This window comes from Scophthalmus maximus, chromosome 19 (genome assembly GCF_022379125.1).
Source record: "Scophthalmus maximus strain ysfricsl-2021 chromosome 19, ASM2237912v1, whole genome shotgun sequence".
NCBI classification, from domain to species: Eukaryota; Metazoa; Chordata; class Actinopteri; order Pleuronectiformes; family Scophthalmidae; genus Scophthalmus; species Scophthalmus maximus.
The window spans coordinates 16418519-16437340 of NC_061533.1; the positions used below are offsets into that span (position 1 = coordinate 16418519).

The 18822-nt window shown below is 41.2% G+C and overlaps 1 protein-coding gene across 7 annotated transcripts in view; it reads right to left on the reverse strand.

Moving 5' to 3' along the window:
• trpm3 (transient receptor potential cation channel, subfamily M, member 3) overlaps nt 1–18822 on the reverse strand; it is a 128477-nt gene that overhangs the window by 21552 nt on the left and 88103 nt on the right. For all 7 annotated transcript variants that reach the window (XM_047329246.1, XM_035640637.2, XM_035640636.2 and 4 more), the window contains 4 exons: nt 8973–9045; nt 4051–4151; nt 3140–3274; nt 2943–2993 (listed from right to left, as the gene is read on the reverse strand). In XM_047329246.1, coding sequence (XP_047185202.1) covers nt 2943–2993; nt 3140–3274; nt 4051–4151; nt 8973–9045 — 360 coding nt within the window. The remainder of the gene's footprint in view (nt 1–2942; nt 2994–3139; nt 3275–4050; nt 4152–8972; nt 9046–18822) is intronic.

Here is an 18822-nt window from a genome sequence, read left to right on the forward strand (position 1 = left end):
TTCCAGCCTCTTTGATGAATTGTGATCTCAACCAGACTGGTCAGTTTAATGTTTGAGATTTTGAGATCTAAAAACAACGTGGATCTCGATTTGAATTTCGAGTCATTCCTCAGATATCATAACCAAATAACTGGTTGAAAACAAAGACTGGTCACACTTTAAGGTAAGGTATTTCTCCTGACAGCTTTCTAGAACGTGAAACCTCAAAGCCCCAAGCTTAACTACTTCTCTTCAATCTAACCGAGAAGCAGAAAAATTAGGTTAGATTAAAAACTCAGGAGCAGTATGATTTATTGAGAGGATATCTCGTTTGAGGACAATTATAAAGCATTTACAAAATTGAATGATTTGTCATAATTTGCATTTATGGAAATAATGAGATCTTCTTATTGAGGTTTAACGCAGTCTTGAAGAGAGGAAAAGAGAGTGAACGAGGTAATGACTCATTAACCTGGAAGAGAGGGGCAATAGCATGGAAAGACAGACAGACAGACAGCTATTAATGCTGGAGGGGAGAATCATTATTGAACGGAAGTCCTTTCACCTGAAGACCATAACCACATCAAAACTTGCTGCTCCTCTTTGTGCCCTTAATATCAACCCCATATCCCCCAATCATTATCCTGACCCCCACTGTTCCTTTGAAATACACCAATTACCTTACATATCCTTAACACCTACCCTAATACCCTGATACCTTTTCCACCCCTGTGCAATCATGATGTGAGAGCCTAGAGATCCTCTTTGTCCCACCCATCCCCCAGCCTGACTTCATGTTCGCAGATTCAATTTCATTGGCGGCAAAGGTAGGACGCACCGCTGACAAACCCCTGTGGACCAACTGAAGCACTTTGAAGACACCCACAGATAGTGCTTGCCTTTTCAACATTCAACTTTGTGGTTCAAAGCACACAAAGCTTCACCTCCTCATGCTACTGATATATGTGTGTGTGTGTGTGTGTGTGTATATATATATATATATATATATATATATATATATATATATATATATATATATATATACATAGTTCAAATGCACCAGTCAGCGGTCAGCCGAGACCTCTTTTAATTCCCTATGGTGATGGTGAGGCTCAAGCTAATAACCGTTTGTTTACACCTTGTATGTGTACACTCCGAGAGCTTAGCCCTCTGCAGTTTTTAATTCTACTGTGTAGTCAGTTAAGTCTGAGGCTAGGCTCACTTCGTAATGGGGAAGCTGCTCTGATGAAAAACTCATACATTTCTTTTTCCTTCCTCCATTCAGCATAGCTAACGCTTAAACAGCAACTAGTTTAACAGCTGACCAACCAGTTGTTTTCTTTTAGGTGTAATTTCAATGGGTTGCCAAACTTATGAAAAAAAATTACAATACAGACCATATGAAAGTATAATAATGTAATGAACAAGACGTCAGTATTTTGCAATCCTGTCCTCATGTCTTCTTATATCACCTAACCAAATAATCAGACTCATTCCAGTACTTTCACCATCTCCGTTAGGTAAGAATTTCTTCCCAACCCTCGGTGATATGCAAGAATCAAGGCTCAAGATGTATTGCATTGCCACTAACCATTGACCACAAAACTGCACTGTTCACTTTCTCTACAGGAAAACCAATTTCTGCTTGACTCAGCTTTCACACAGTCTAATGAATTGACCAGATTAAACCTGAGAGCAGCCGCCATTGGACCTCACAGCTGTTATTATCACAACACCTTCATCAGAATAAATAGAAGAGATTCATGTTGCTGTCAATATATCCAACAAGTCTGCAGAGAACTATGAGGGGGAAAAAAAACTAAAAAAACAACAGGAAACAGCGATGACATGGTTACTTAACCGGAGGGATAGTAGTTAAATCTAATTAGCATCATACTGTCATACAGCAGTGGCACACAAAAATTAAGCTACACTATGGAAATTACGCGAAGCTCTGCCAAAAGAAGATGATAATGTTATGCCATGCACTACATTGTGTGATTGCATGTTGGTGACATGGTGTAGTGAGATGTGCGTTTGTAAACTGCATATTCTCTGCACGGAGGTGAGACCAGAGTTGTGTTTAAACACAGAAAGGAGGTAAATAAGGGGTGATCACAAAATAAAGCCTCTTCATCGACTCAGAGGAGTGGGGGTGGGGGTGGGGGATTACGGCATTACTGTAATCAGTAGCAGTTTAATTAATGAACACCTCTTAGTTCTAACAGAGTTGTAGCTGACCTCTCCATCATCTCTCAACAGTGGGATCACTCCTAATTAGTGTGGAGACGTGGTGAATGTAAATAGTCTGTAATCATCAAGATGCTACAGGAAGTGTGGATCGAACCTTAAAAAATAATGTCAAGATTGTTTGGCTTGTTTCAATCATCTAAACATAAAATTAACACAGTCCCAATACAAAAAAAGTATACGTTTCCTGTGACGAAATTTGCAATATCACTATTTGCAGAATTAACTGCTAACTAATTTATAAAATACCAGACTAGATAATAGTGTTCATAATAAATAAAACAGTATTAAATTGTGGATCTGAGAAGTTTTCGTTATCAGCCTCACGGGCCTCAGTTGTTTTTTAAAAAATTCAAGTTCTGTGGAAGAAACAACGCTTAACATATGTAGTGTTTATTTACAGTGCTGGTGTGCCTCAGAGAATGAACAGAGAAAAATTGCTTAAGAGTCATGGGATGAGAGTCGTGCATAGCTCTACACAGCCACCGCAGCCCACAACTCCAGCTGAAAAAGAAAAGCTGGCCTCTATTTGCAGTTAACAGCAACTAGGGCTACCAAAATGTAGACACACCACCATCGATGCAAACAAGAGTGACAGCACACACACCGCAAAAAAGCAACTGAAACACAATATCTGAAAACATGTCTTCTTTAATATACACATTCAAGCCAACATTCCCATGAAGGTAAAGGGACAGCAGTGCATCTCATACCTTTTTGACATCTCTGACAAGGTGGTACAGCGTGTTGGATGGTCCATGTCTCTGTTTGAGAAGAAAAATCAAACACAACACTTACCGATATTATTACAAACAGTGACAGCAACTACAGTTTTAGGTCTTTCAATCTAAATTTTTCGTGGAAACTGACCACTTAAATTTACAGTTTAAATATGTGCAGCTGTTATTACCGTGTTGTAGAGCTCTTCCAATCTGGAAAGTGTGAGGAAACGGTGCATACTGACTCCATTTTCAATCAGCAGCTTCACAAAGTCCACTCGGTCCAGAACTAAGGCATCCAGCATTGCCTGCTCCAGGGAGCCGACCTGAGGCACACGGAAGAGAGGATATGATATAAATTACCATACACAGAAAACACGACGATACAACAAACTGAACACAGCAAGGAAATAAATAAAGTTTGAGCACCATCATTTACTAAAACTACTACAGGATTATTACATCACGCTCTGATAATGCAGTGAAACGTGAGTGGAGCCACACATAACGGTTAAATATCCATTTGAATATAACTATAGATATTACTTCCATAGACCACACATTCAAAATAGAGTGAGCTGAAATAAAATGGTCTGGGATCTTAAGACAGCTTCCAACTTCAAGTCTGATGACTGCAAATAAACGCATACATTTCAATTATGTTCATAGATAACCACAGTAATCCTTGATTACGATTTGCAAACATTTGCCAGTTGTTGAACCTTTCACCCATGACAAATCCTGAACAGCTCTCTGCATTTACATTGCCTTTAATGCTAAAATTATTAAATATTTTGGTTCAGTTTATGTCATCGACTTCCTCTTTGAAGATATGACAAATTATTAGTTATTTTGACTAAATGTAAAGGACTTTGAGCTGAATTTCTTGTATGCTATATCAGTTGTTAATAATATCAGCTGTTGAATTAATGTCATTCCAAAACAATCATGTGCTAAATTACCAAATTAAGAAGTGAAGTATAACAAAATGTGTAAATCACTGGAAATGCAGCAAGAAGAAAAAAAAGCCCTGAAAATACAATCAGTATTTCTTCTGCATTTTTTACTTTATTTTTTATTAAATAGGGTGAATGGTTCTTACAGGCCACTGCTGTCCGTAGATGAAGATTTGACTGCGGGCGATGTCCACTCTATTCCACGCCAGTGCTAAACTCAGCTGGTCGGGAGCAGAAGCGTTTGCACCTGAGAGAGGATGAAGCAAGTTCATGGACAATGTCATACTTCTGACAAAAAGTAAGGTTTCTTAAGAGACAGAGTCAAAGAGCCAAACTTTAGAGCAACCTGCAAGTATTATTTGTATTTGTAGTTACTCCAGTTATATATAGTTCTTGCTATGATATGATGAAATTTTATATCCGATTTTGCACTTGGTTATACAGTATTTCCCAATGTTCAGAACTTTCTTCTTGGTATTTCTCTGCCAGAAAATGGTGGATTGCTCTGTCCAGGTTGAGTGTGTCGTTACCCCAAGTGAAGAAGTTGAAGTATGTCAGGGTCTTGTTCAGGAGTGAGGGGAAGATGGACAGGCGGATTGGTGCAGCAGCAGCAGTGACGCACCATCGTACCAGACCGTTGTGGTGAAGCAAGAGCTGAGCCGCAAGTCAAAGCTTTTGATTTACCAGTCTGTCTACGTTCTGAGCCTCACCTATGGTCGTGAGCTCTAGGTAGTGACCGAAAGAGTCAGAGCGCGAATACAAGAGGCCGAAATGAGCTTTCTCCGTGCGGTGGCTGGGCTCAGACTTTGAGAAAGGGTGACCAGTCCCGAAATCCAGCTTGGAGTAGAGCCGCAGCTCCTTCACGGTGAAAGGGGCCCTGTTGAAGTGGTTCAAGCATTTTGTCAGGATGCCTCCTGGATGCCTTCCATTGGAGACTCGCCCAACTGGAAGAGAACCAGGGGTAGACATAGAACTTGCTTGAGGGACTACCTATCCCATCTGGTCTGGTATCTCCTCGGGATCCCCCAGGAGGAGCTAGAAAGGGAGAGGGATGTCTGGAACACCCTGCTTATATGGCTGCCTCCGCGACCCAATGTCGGATAAGCAGAAAAAAAGGGGGGATGGTGGATGGATACTTTAGTTGTTGAATATATTGTGTTGTTTAAATTGTGACAATGATTTGTCATTACTGCTTATTTCATGAATCTCCTTATATGCTTATATTATTATTGACCCCAGCTAGATGCTAACACGTTTCTTGCTGAACATGTATAAGTATGATATGATGAAGTTTGATCTCTCTTATCTTGTGAGACAATTATGGAAAAAATGATTTTTGTATTTGTTATAATGTATTTCTCAATGATTATATCTGTTATCTCTGTATAAATGGTAGACATAATCAATATATAGTATCTATAAGTTTATGATAGCGCTTTTTTCAATTGTGCTGTATTATTTTATAATATATGCCTGATGTGGGTCTGGAGAGTGTCTCTGCTTTGGAGAATGGCTGCTCGTTCTTTGATGTATCACTTACTTTAATGCTCCATCTCCTTTCCGCATAAAATGCAGACTACAACAACTGTGCTCTCTTTGATGTTCTGTGTCAGTGAACATCATTTACTGTACTCTGTCCTCTACACACGAGAAGAAAATAAAAATAAATGAACAATGAAAATAAAGATCAAGTGGCATTGTAGGCAGATCCAATTAGCTCAGTGTAACTCTGGGTGAAGAACAGGCAAGAGAAAAGACATTTAAAAGCCTGTTAGGACCAATAAAAGTAAAAGGGGCACTTCTCTCATCACTGTGACAGCTTTGCTGCCAGTCGTTGATGTGAACGGATTGTAATTTGTAAAATCCTAAAATGTTGTGATACTAAAAGATGACATTGATTATGTATTTGTTGGAATGAAGAAAAACAAAACGAGAAAAATCTAGAACCAGGAGAAAATCGAGTCTGGACTGAATATAAAATAAACGTCACTATTTTTTGATTTACCTGCATAATAACATGTAAATCAGCTTCAGTGGAATACGTCACTGCGTATTAACTTTCATAGTTGGCCTGTGAGAGATTATTGACCAGTGAGATCTCAGAAAACCACAGTCTGCTGTTAACATTAATAATTCACATTGGAGGAGTTAAACAACGATGAAAAGGATGAGAAAAAGCCTTTAGAGAAATCCGCTGCAACAAAAAGAATGGTAGGAATCCCTTGTGTGAAGAAAGGACCATGTAATTTTTAATAACCACAACAGTATCATTGCTTTACACAGCACTCTCTCTGACTTAAAGGCCTGTACAGCATTACTGGAGATTAATGGTGTGAGTTCAGACAGAGCCCAGCTAATAGCGCGCAAAGTCCCCTGGTAAGAGTGTTAGTGCTGATACAGTATGTGCATTTTAAATGGTAGGTTGGCCTTGCTATATCTAAAGCCTGTGGCTTCACTCTGGGAGCTTGAACTGCAGCCAACTGACTTCATGGACCCAGTCTTACATATATTGACTACCTCTGACGGCAGATCATCAATTACTCCAAACTCCCCTCTGTTACAACATGTGGGTTTGGCTGCAGTCTCCGTTCAGCTCCGTCTGTTCCTACTATCTCTCACACAGGCTAACACTTTCACTCGTTTTTATCCTTTTTTCCACTTCTAGCTCTTGCGATGTTCTCCCTTCACTGTGTATCCCATGACTGTGCTGTGCTTTGTTGAGCTTCAGGCAGTATCTTAGTTCTTCGGCGGAGGAGTCTAATCCAGTTTTTTTTAAAAGCTCTCAGGCAGGATGTGACTGATTTTATTTAACACTAAAAGTCTTTATGCCTCTCATTCACTCAGCCACAGAGTGAGACTTGAATGTCAAAAGACCCTCATGATGTTGACCATAGAATATTTTTTGTCCATTTTGTAAGTGTTCCTCTCTCGTGACTTCACCTCTCTGATTTCTCCCTTGTATTTCCTTTTTTAAACATTTTCCTCCTCTCTTACTTTGATTTCAATCATTTCCTTCACACATTCATCTAACTGCCAAATGGAATGGGTAGAATAAGTACAAAGAAGTGAACAGAAATCAACAGACGGAGTCAATGGAGTACACAAGTGATGTATACTGTACATAAGAATAGAGCCGGATAAGGATCAGTGAGTGATGCATGAAACGAAGAGATCCTAAGTTTTAGACTGCTACATATTAATGATGTGAAACACACTTTTATCCTCTCCCTCTCCAAACTCTAGTTTAGTCTCCTCAACAGTCTCAGTGGAATGAAATCTTTCTCTGAGGAACAATTACTGAGATAGTCGATCATATGCTCTGAATTGCTAAGTCGTCCCACGGGACCCACTGTTTTCTTTGTACATGTGCATGAGCGTGTGTGTGTGTGTGTGTCCGTGTGTGTGAGAGAGAGAGAGAGGGAGGCAGAGTATGCGTGAAAACTGAAGTGAGCCAAGTTAACGTCATATTTTTGACGACGCAAGAGCAACCATGATCGATACAAGCTACTGAAAAACCAATCGAAAGTATGGATCCATGAGTGTTTGTGTGTTTGTGTGTGTGTGTGTGAGTGTGTGGAGGGTTGGGGCATGGGAAACAGTGAAGTGAGAAATAGGGTAGAGAAAAACAATGGAGTTTAAGTATAATTGCTATGTCTGCACTTGAGGAATTTTAGATTTTGTAACTCCGTTTGTTCCAATTCAGTGCATTTTGTTACAGCATACCGAATGCACTCTTCAACCAACTGTATATCTTCATGTTCATTTTGCTGTGTCATGCCTTAAGACATTATAAGACTATGCTGTAAATGTGTAAATAATAAGAAAGTTCAAGTTTGGACTGTGGGACCCTACAGTCGCAACTTGGCACCACATCAGATGTTTAGGACATTTGGCCAAATTATTGCCTCATTTGAAATTAATTTCATGAAAACAAATGACATTGAAATATTCACTTTATATGGCACAAAGAGATTTCCCTTTCCATAATTCAGTGGTGACTATAAGTGTCTTCCTGTAATTATCTGTGTCTGGCCGCAGAGTTAATGAGCAGCTGTGTTGATGCTAATGGATTATTCTGCAGGTGTTGTTTTAAAAAAAAAAGAGGCTTTTATTAGCATACCGAGCGGGATTCACTGCAGGCTTGTATGGTGCCAGTACTCCACTAGAGCTACAACCTGCCCACATTAAAAGGAATAGTTCCATATTTTGTGGAATACATGTTAGATACATACATATAGATTAGCTGAGCACCGGGAAAAACAGCTGGCCCGGCTCTTTCCAAAGCTAAAACTACCTTTTTTGCAAGCGTCTGTCTACCAGCATCCTTAAAGCTCACTAATTAAAAAGTTTTAAGTCATTGGTTGAATCTGTGCAAAAACAGAAGTTAAACAAGAGCACTAGAACGCCCACTTCCACCAAGGCAGAGCAATACACCGCACAACGGTAAACAAGATCTTCATGCATTTTCGGCCCATAACTTTTTGAGTACTCCTGCTAAAAGACAAACTGAACCACATAACCTCCTTGGTGATGGCAAAAATGACATGTTATACTGTGCTGGAAACAAATCAAAACATGAAGTGAACCAAAAATAGTCAGATATTTTTTTCAGTAGTTAGTGAACCAAACCAGTGAAGACTGGACTTGAGGACCACAGAATTATGCCCACATCGGCGTGTTTTTGCCAAATCTGCAAGTAATCAATTGTTTGAGAGACCTCACACTGTAAGTCTCTCTGCCTCACAGTGATCAATAATTGCTTAATGGAGCTTCAAGAGAGAGAGAAAAAATAGGTACGTATATCCCCGTTTTATTCCGGTGTTATGAACTCTAAAAGTGAAAACATACTTGTGTGCTTTGAACATACACCTAAACTGGGACAGGGAGAGGAGTGCTCCCTAAAATGATATTATCGTCCTTTTATGTTCACAAACTTCCAAATAACACAATTCCCGGGGGGTGGCGGGGAAATGGAAGCCACTTACTATACACTCATCCTCCAGCACACACACACACACACACACACACAGACACACACACACACACACACACACACACTGACAACTACCTTTGAGTAATGCAGTGAGGATGGCAAGGTCAATGTCCTGGTGGCCCTCCGACCCCATCCGGAATACTGTGATCTGAGAGAGAGAGAGAGAGAGAGAGAGAGAGAGAGAGAGAGAGAGAGAGAGAGAGAGAGAGAGAGAGAGAGAGAGAGAGAGAGAGAGGGAGAGAGAGAGAGAGAGAGAGAGAGAGAGAGAGAGAGAGAGAGAGAGAGAGAGAGACATTAATTTTACATGAGCAACCTCGTTTGAAAGTGACTAATCTCTACTCATTCTATTCTGTTGTTTGCTTGAATGTATTAATGCTAATAGCAAAAACAGATTCAGTCACATCTTGGGTGAGTGCAATTACATTCACTGGATTCAACTACACCAAAATCACGCACCGCTACAAAGGTGCTCAGATGGGGAGAGGAGAGGTATCAGTTATATAATATACAGTATGTTCTCCTCTCCAGAGTTTCCTCCTTCTCTCTTCTCTTCAAGCTAAAATCACTAAACTCTCACTTCACTGAATTTGCTGAGAAGGCAACCAAGGAGAATGAGAGCAAAAACAAATCAATATGAAAGAATGATGCTCTCCAGTTCTGTAGATTAATTTGTTCCCTTTCTTTGGCTGTGTCTGACATTTTTTCTTCAGTTTAGGCATTCAGGAAGATATTTCACTCTGAGGCCAGCTTAGGTCTTCATCTGTGTAGACTTCGGCTGCATTTTTTATGTCCTGCGTGAGATGAACTGATGGTGCAATGGATGAAAGCCAAAGTCGGCTGAGAGGCAAATCTTTTTGTGTCATATACATCAAAAGTGTGTTCATTGACCGCTGTGCTGACGTGTGTGTGTGGGCATCCATGCTCATAAGTGTGCACGTGTGAAGGGCACCTTGTGGGAGCCATGTACAGGAGAATGCGTGTTCGGAATGCCTGGCGAGCTATTCCTCTAATCCTTCCATCCATCCCCTCCCACCCCTCTCCTCCCTGCAGCCCATCTCCCTTCCTCATCTCCCCCCTATAAATGGCTTCATTTTGTGAAGCTCCAGGAATCTGTGGGCTTTGCTGCTGCTGCTGCTTTCCCTTGGGCAATGCTGCAATGTTGCAGGGTAACCCTCCTCTTTCTCTTCTGTCCCTATCTCTATTTGCGTACAATCGAAATGCACAAAAGTAATTCAATTCACATTGATGATTTATGATGTCTATTATGTTGGCTCATTCATCACTTGTATACCATATGCTGATGACATCTTGGCTTCTCCGTGAGAGAGAAATGAGGAGTTGTGCATCATGTCAACGCCCAAGCCCAGTGTTATGCATTGCAAATGCAATCACTAATAGGGGAGCATTTAAGTGTGTGTGTGTGTTTGTGTGTTTGTGTGTGTGTGTGTGTGTGTGTGTGTGTGTGTGTGTGTGTGTGTGTGCGTGCGTGTGTGTTTGTGTGTGTGAGTTGGTCACCTGTGTAATCAAATGATAATTCTCTAGGTGAAATAGGAGTGCAATGGAACGTGAAGGTAACAGTTAAGGTCGTCATGAGCAGGGACATCAATGAGTTGTAAGTGCATGGTGTAATTTCATATGCTTGTCTGCGTTTTGTGTGTGTGTGTGTGTGTGTCCAGTGAATAGATGATTATTTGCTTCATTCTAATAGATGTTAACAACACATTCAGGCAGCCATCTGTTGAACACACTTGCAACACTATGACTTAACCAAGCATGCGTGTGTGTGTGATTGTACACTGTATGATTCAGTGTTTGTGTTTAAAAGATGTGCGTAAAAGTGTGCTTTGCATCGTGACTCTAAAAGGTTGTGTTTTAAGTATAAAAAGCTGTGACACTAACTAGATCCATTAATTATTCGATAACATACATTTGTGTATGTTATTTTAGAAATAACATACAAGGAAAGAAAGTAGCGAAGAGGTTGGATGAGAGTGGGAGAGAGCGAAAAGGGCAACTATCTATAATTTTAAAGGGGTGTTGATGTGTGAGCCTGTAGTTATCATTATATCAGAGTGCAGAATTCCCTAAAGATGGATGATGGCATGTTAGAGGAAAGATGATGATTATAGAAGATGTTCACAATTGTTTCTATTCTCTGCTCTCCCTTCAGGCCCTTTACACTTTTACCTCAACTCTTTTCCTACCATCCGTCATCTTTATACCCCCACCCAGCCCCACCAACCACTAATCTTCAGCAACCTCTCACTGGTGTGCTACCCCCGCCCCACCACCATCTTTGCACGCTTCCTCTCTACCTCTACATCCATCCATTCAAACACACCCTCAAGGTGACCCTGTGGATATGCTCTTCTCTACCTGTTGTCATACACGAGCAACAATGCAGAGGCTTTGTAAAAAAAACCCACAACAAAACCCTCTATGGCAATGCAAGGTTGCTAATTTAACTGCAGTGATCTGACAGAGAGCCATCAATAAGTGTGTGAAGGAAAACACACAACGCCTTCCCCGTCTATTTTCATCATCTCGTTCAAAGGTGCTCTTGAGTATTTACTGTGAGCAAACAGGTTTAATGGTTGAGCTTGATGGTTTTTTGATAACTCGTGGAAAGAACTCAACATTTTTGAAATGCAGATGATAGATGCCCTTGGTTAATACTGTCGTTGTGGGACACAGTAATGTTTGGACATATTAATGACAACACGCACCCCCCACATTATTTTGGGTTATTATTTTGTTCATTTATAATTTCATTTATGTGTATATGTTCATTTGCAAAATCAACTGTAATATTTTAGTCGATTAATTGATGGTTACAATGAGTAAAAGTGATACAGGTATTTTGGGCATATTAATGTTAGGGTAACATGCGTCACTCAGTAGACACAGACAGAATGCAGTCTGCAGCTACGTTATGACAATACTTGCGTTTCTGTACTTCCAGAACTGAAGTTAATGAATTATTCTAAATTCTAAATGCACGCCTGGAGGTCCCTTTGTGTGCAACATAGGCAGGAGATCAGACGATTTAATATCATGGTCCAACTTGAAGACGTCTGCATTCTGTTTTCAAGCAAATCGCAGTGACCGGGACATTTTATAACATTCACTCTAGGTCTAACCTAATACCACAGGTTTCACACTATGTCCTTTCATGCGTGATGCATTTGACAAACAACAATACAAGCAGATTATGAAATGGTGCCAAAAAAGGGACTTCATGTCATTAGTGTGTCAGATATTTGTCATAAAACAGTTAACTTAAATTAACCCTCAAACTTAAATGGGGCATCGATGGGCACTTCTGTAGGTAATGCGACAAATCTATGTATCACCTTAAAGGAATTTGCTGTGAGTGTTTCACTCAGGTTGGTACAACCCCAAACATGAGCAGTTATCATTGACCAAAGCATTAGAGCAGCTGAAAAAATACAAGAAGGGCAGCAAACTATGGAATAAGGTGACTAAGACGGTAAAAATGTGAAAGTATGATCTGCCTGTGTCTTTAAAACAATTTTGTGGTTTCAATAGTGAAAATAGGTTAGTCTGTGATGTGAATTTTTGGGATTTCCACCAACCACTGAGTCTTTTTTTCTTTTACATCTCTCAGCCTCTAGTGACACTTCAGGGGTCAACATGAAAAGGACAGAACGCTGCCTCGTGTCCGTCACACCGAATCTCTGCTGACAATACAGGAGAGAGGAAATGCGGGAATGCTAAGGAGAAGGAGGCCAGCAGAGGTGTCATGTGTAAAGCAAAGGAAGACAGAGGGAGGGAGATTTACTGTTGACAAATTGAAGACGGATATAAGAAATGAAAAGGGAAGAGGCAGGGCCATCTTTCACAGCGTGACTGGGCTCCGTCGGAGGTTCCCACAACTTCAGAGACACTGAGCTATATGCTTAGAGGATCAGAAAACTGCTCTTCACGCTGCAGCGAGCCAAGCTGATTGGAAAACATTCATCTTCATTTAACAGGCAAAGACCCTGCTGATGCTGCTACTTGTACATGCAAGCCACATGGCAGACGCACCACATGCACACACACTCGTGTAGACCCAGAGGTTTTCCAAATCATCTACTGAAGTCTATACATTAACAATGGTGCAGCAGATCTGACAGAGACTCATCTTTGTGAATTTGAGCTTTAAATATTAAGAAGTGCCTCAGTTTTTATTTCCTGGGATGAATCACCAAACCAACAGTCTTCAGTATGACAGTGGAAAGAGGGAAATAAGTTTCTCTATTCATGAAATTTTAAACAGATAAACTGCCCTGCTGATAATGAGCCAAAGAAATGTTTCTCTCCTCTTCACAGATTTCTCAGTTTAATGCCTCTGTACCTATTTTTACATTTGCTCTTCATCCAAACCACATTTCTCCCTCTTCTCCTACTTCTTGTGTCATTTTACTCCAACCTCCCCCCACACACACTCTCTCTCATGGTCCATTTAAGTCACTTCTTCGCTCTCCTCGTGTTCCTCCTACTAGTTCTTAGTCTCTGTTATCAGGGAGGTGGAGGAACATTATGGGTTGGTGGTTCCTCCTCAATATTTAATCAGAATTAAACATATAAGGTCTATTCTACACTGAATTATTCATACCGAGCTGGGAGATACCAGGACCAGTCATCTTGCACCATCTTCCTCACACCCACCACCCTACAGAAGTAGTGTGAGGAGGGGGGAGGGGAGGGAAAGAGGAGCTTCTCTTTTAATTAGACCGAACGTTGGATTCACACTTTTTTTCTTAATAAAACAAAGGTTACTGTACATGACAACAGGGCCTGCTAATATTCAAATACACTCATCCTCACCCTACCTTTGGTCTGTTCAGTTCGCTTGTTTGACATTCATATAATGTACCACCTTTGTGTAAAAGAAAGAAGAGAAATGATGTGCATAAATGAGCAAGATAATTACTCTCTTCATCCAGACAAATTGAAACAAATGTGGCCTATGCCTCCTTTTAGAATTCCCTTTCATTCCACTTATATAGCACATCAGCTACATACTTAAAATCTGTTATCCCTCTGTAAAACAAAGGGGCTTGCACAGTATTATTGATTGATCATTGCAGCCTGCCTACCCCCCCCCCCCCCCCCCCCCCCCCCCATCTGACTTTGAACTTAATTGGAACTTATATTATCATCTATCAGAACAGATATTTTTTACTGGGACGTGAGCCAGCACACTCTTGTATAAGTCCAAATGCGGGCAAAACACGACTAATTGTTTAGTGCAGCTATTGCTTGCAGCTGTAAAAAGCACTTTACAGTTTTATAATTTACTGTCTCACTAACTTCACAGCATTATTTTAACAACAACATTTGTCGTGTGGCATAGAACTACAAATGACAGAACTACAGCAAAGAATGAAAATAAAACAGGACTGCAAGTTTATTGCCTCTTGATATAAAACATAAACACTGATAAAAAAAGTAGACAAAAAACCAACAAGCTGAAATTAAAGAAAAGCAAGCTTCTTTGGTCTTCCTCCTTCTTTCCACTTGGCTTTTTAAGCAAGCAAGCAAGCAAGCAAGCAAGCAAGCAAACACACACACACACACACACACACACACACACACACACACACACACACACACACACACACACACACACACACACACACACACACACACACACACACACACACACACACACACACACACACACACACACACACACACACACACACACACACACACACACACAGAGTCACCTTTAGTCTTTCTCTCCTCCTCCTCTTTAGATTTTGTGCTGCATAGCCAGAAAAAAGCACAGGCACACTGGCACAAAGACAAACACATACTCTAATTGTCTCTCTGTCTTTTAAACACTTGCCCCTTTCAGACTGAAGCACCCACCCAGGACAAACACTAATTTGCTGCCAGTGTGAATGGGTCAACAGATGTTATCTGACCTGGTTTTGTGACCCAGCTACTGACCTTGTTGTTAATATGAGCTTGACACGATTTGGCATTGCTGTATAAGCTTAAACACAGGTTTCTATAATCACAATGGGACTGTGGCACAGGTACTACAGAACAAATGTTTCACCGTATCCCTCGACCAGAAAGAGATAGGACATTGCATTGTATCCGGTCAGTATCCGTTTGATCTAAAGGCCCGATATTGTCAAAATTGAGATTTCCTGGCTTTTTTCATAATGAATAAGGTCTAGGGTAGGGCTGAACAATTAATTGTATTTGCGATAATATCGCGATATGATAAAACAAGATTTTCTAACCGCAAGTGACGCGATTACACTAGTCACGTGATACGCGAGCGAATGGAGCACTCGGTTCCAAGAACAAGCATCAGTCACGCTGCACTAACCTGCTGCGCAATGTCCTCAAGCTCGACAGAACAGTCGGAAACTGATACAGCGGAGACTTTAGTCTCGAAGAGGAACAGCACGTCGGTTTTAAAAAGGACGATGCTGTGCAGCGTCAGGTGTTGTGCAGAACATGCTGCGCTACTGTTGCTACTTCAAGGGGCAACACCACCAACCTGTATCAGCGCTTGGCACAGAGCCAGAGCAGCTACATGACGAGTGTACGACCAACAAGTCAGTGACAGTAGTGACGAACACAGAACCACACGAGAGTTGTTTGAGACTGTTACTCCGTATGACAATGTCTGATGGGGCACCATGAGGTGACAAACGCCACAACTATTCCCTCGTTAAAGAGACAGACTGCTAACAGAGAGAGAGCTCTCACCCCTTCAACACATCTCGCTCTCTGTCAGTGTGTGTGTGCGCAAATTATAATCGCAGATCAAAAAGCACTATCTGTTAGAAAAATCGCAATTCGATATTTTCCCCAAATCGTTCAGCCCTAGTCTAGGGGCTTTGTAAGTACCGTACAAATACAAATACACACACCCTGCATTCAGAAGATGTGCCTTTTCATGAGGCGTCAGTACTTCCGTGAGTATGTGATGTCACAGCTACATAGTCACCGCCTTCAGCCGTTCCCCCAGCACGGCCCATTCGTCATTCTGTTGCTTTGCTATCAAACAACAAGCTTGCACAGGCTTCCTAAGGATATTAATATAAGAGACTAGTGGCTAATGCCCAGGAAGCGGCCAAGAGGGAGACACTTCGCTGCAGTCACAGCTGGGCGCTGCTCCAGTCCGCCTGCTCCTTCACCGTCCAGAACAGCTGGCATTTCTGCCCCAGTAGCAGCTCCCCGTCACATCAGCTGTGGCCAGCATCCAGTCGCTCAGCAGTTAGCTTTGGCAGCAGTTCGCTCTGCCGTCTTCCGTAACACCAGTTACCGATGTATTTTGCAAAGATCAAATAATTCTGAGTTAGTTTTCAGACTGTTTTGATCAGCGTTACTGCTCCGTGCAGCTCTTCTCTCCCTCGCTCATACTACGCAGACACACACCACGATGCACATACTCCAACACTGCCCCATCCAGGACTGGAGTTACGCCACTCATGCAAACGTGTTTGAGGTGGTGGTTGGTTGTCTCCAGTCGTCAACAATATGTTACCTGTGGTTGGCCTTGCCGTGCGTCACACTGAAAAGAGTCGGCCAATCAGAAGAGAGGCTGATGAATATTAATTAGAAAGGCCAAAATTGCCCTGTTCATAGCAGAGCTCCTGAGAGGGGAGCTATAAATCTATATTGAGATGGTTTTTGGTACTTAAAACCACAAAAGTATCTTCTTAAGGATATCAAAATTCTAAATAAAACACCAGCAAGGTGTAAAATATAGGACGTTTATAAAATTTCTGTAAAAACACTTCATGATCTTGACATGTTCCAGTGTATGAACCAGGACAGTCCCTCAGGTCCTCTGGCACACAACACCGCTCCACCGCACCGGCTCCCGGTGGTGGTTTGAATCCGATTCAAGACACTGGTACTCGCCTAACGTGCTGCGAATGGCTCAGGCCCTCCCTGCATCGAGGAAATGGTCAAACCTCACACCCCAGCACGACCACTATGTTCTGCTTCTGTCAAACGGCTTGCTACTCCCTCACTGCGAGGGGGTAGGCAGCCACCGCTCAACAAAATCCCTTCTGTTTGCTGTCCTGGTTCCACAATGGTGGAACGAGCTCCCCATTGTAGCAGTAGCAGAAATCCTGCAAACTTTCCAAACGCAGACTGTTCAGACAGCACCTGAGTCCATGAATCATTAAAACAGAAACAAATAAAATGAGTAAAAAATGTAACACTTTTGATACAGTTGCCTATTTGATATATTTTAATGTACTCGCATGATTATTGCGCTTTTTGGGTAACATTTAGGTTGAATGCACTTATTGTAAGTTGCTTTGGACAAAAGTGTCAGCTAAATTGATGTAGTGTTCAATAAAAAGTAATGTACTTCGCATTTTACCTGTGACTGGTTTCTGGCAATATGTGGAGCTCCAGTCCCGCAGACCCCACATGGTAAATGATGCAGCTGGGAAGGAGCCAAAGGAAACCAAAAGGTTTGTTTCCCCTAATTTCAAGAGAGTCCGGTCAGACATTAGGAGTGACTTTAACTAAGGTTGTATGACGTTTGTGAATTAGCTGACATTTTGTCCATATTATAATATATATATATCTATATATATATATTTTGTCCATTTTGTGCACACTACTGGTAACCGATTGTACTACTGCACTATTTTCACTGCTGCGTTAGAAGCAGCTGGCTAACGCGACCACGACAAAGAGTCAAATAACGTCAACCATACAAACTTGTCTGACGGCAGTACCTTTTGCCATAGAAGTCCTGTAAGCAACTACTGGTAGAATAGCAAGCATAGACAAGAATACTGATTTCATTATTTCATATGAAAAATGTAACAGCCTTAGTAAGGAGTCCTTCAAAAGGAAAAGCTAGACTAAAAATTACTTCCTAACAAACATATGTAGTTTTTATCAGCTCCAGAATAGACATATATTTTGTTTCTTTGGAAGTAAATGGATTGTACAAAAGTACCTGGCCTGTGAAACACAACAACATTTCAGAAGAACCTGGCGTTTGACAGACGCCAAGTTAATGTTTGAGTGGAGTGGATGTGTTAAGGCGGGTTGTTTCTGTGCTTAAATCAACCCCATATTTCTGTACTCAAACATCATTCCCAGTCCGTTCAGCTGATAAGTCGGCCCTTCTGATGTCACTTGCTGAAGAGTAACCTTTCTGTCCTTTTTTGTCAATATTCAATATTCAATTTCCTCTTCAATCCTTTTAAACTCAGTTTAAAATGTGTTAAAGGACACTATTTTACCTTGAACTGTCAACAGAGACTTACGTTTTGTCTGATCACGAAACATCTGTTTCATAATCTGAAATGTCCTTGTGTTTTCTGAGATGTCGTGTTTTGTGGAATCTTGTGTACATTGCTGCGTTTTGACACTTGCGGCCAACAATTTATGACGCATGCTTTGTGAACTTGCCAAAAGTACACTTGTGTGTTCAGTTTCAATATGGCAGTAGTAACAGTTTTGTAAATTCAGAGACAGAAAGGCAGCATCAGATTATCTGGCCTCTACAGCTGCTCCTGCTGAATGATTCCCAACCCATTGTTCTGCTCCTGTTTATTGTGTTCAGAGGATCCATCAGTGTGAGCATCAGTCAGCCGCTGGAACCCCACTGAGGACACAATCAATCCACTTACACGCTATGCGACCATGACCAATGCTGGGCTGCTTAAAATACGATGTGTGTACACATAATGTATGTGTGCGGTTTGTGTGGGCACATGCTGTTTGAATTTTTTGGGAGACCCAATGTGTTTGGATTATTATGGAACTTCAGTATTTCTACAAACAGGGAAGACTATCACATGACAGAAACCTGACTGGCTCACCACACACATCCCAGCCGCCATGATGATAAAATAAGGCTTGGGTGGTGAATGTGCTAATAATCACAAATTCACAAGCTAAGTGCCACTGG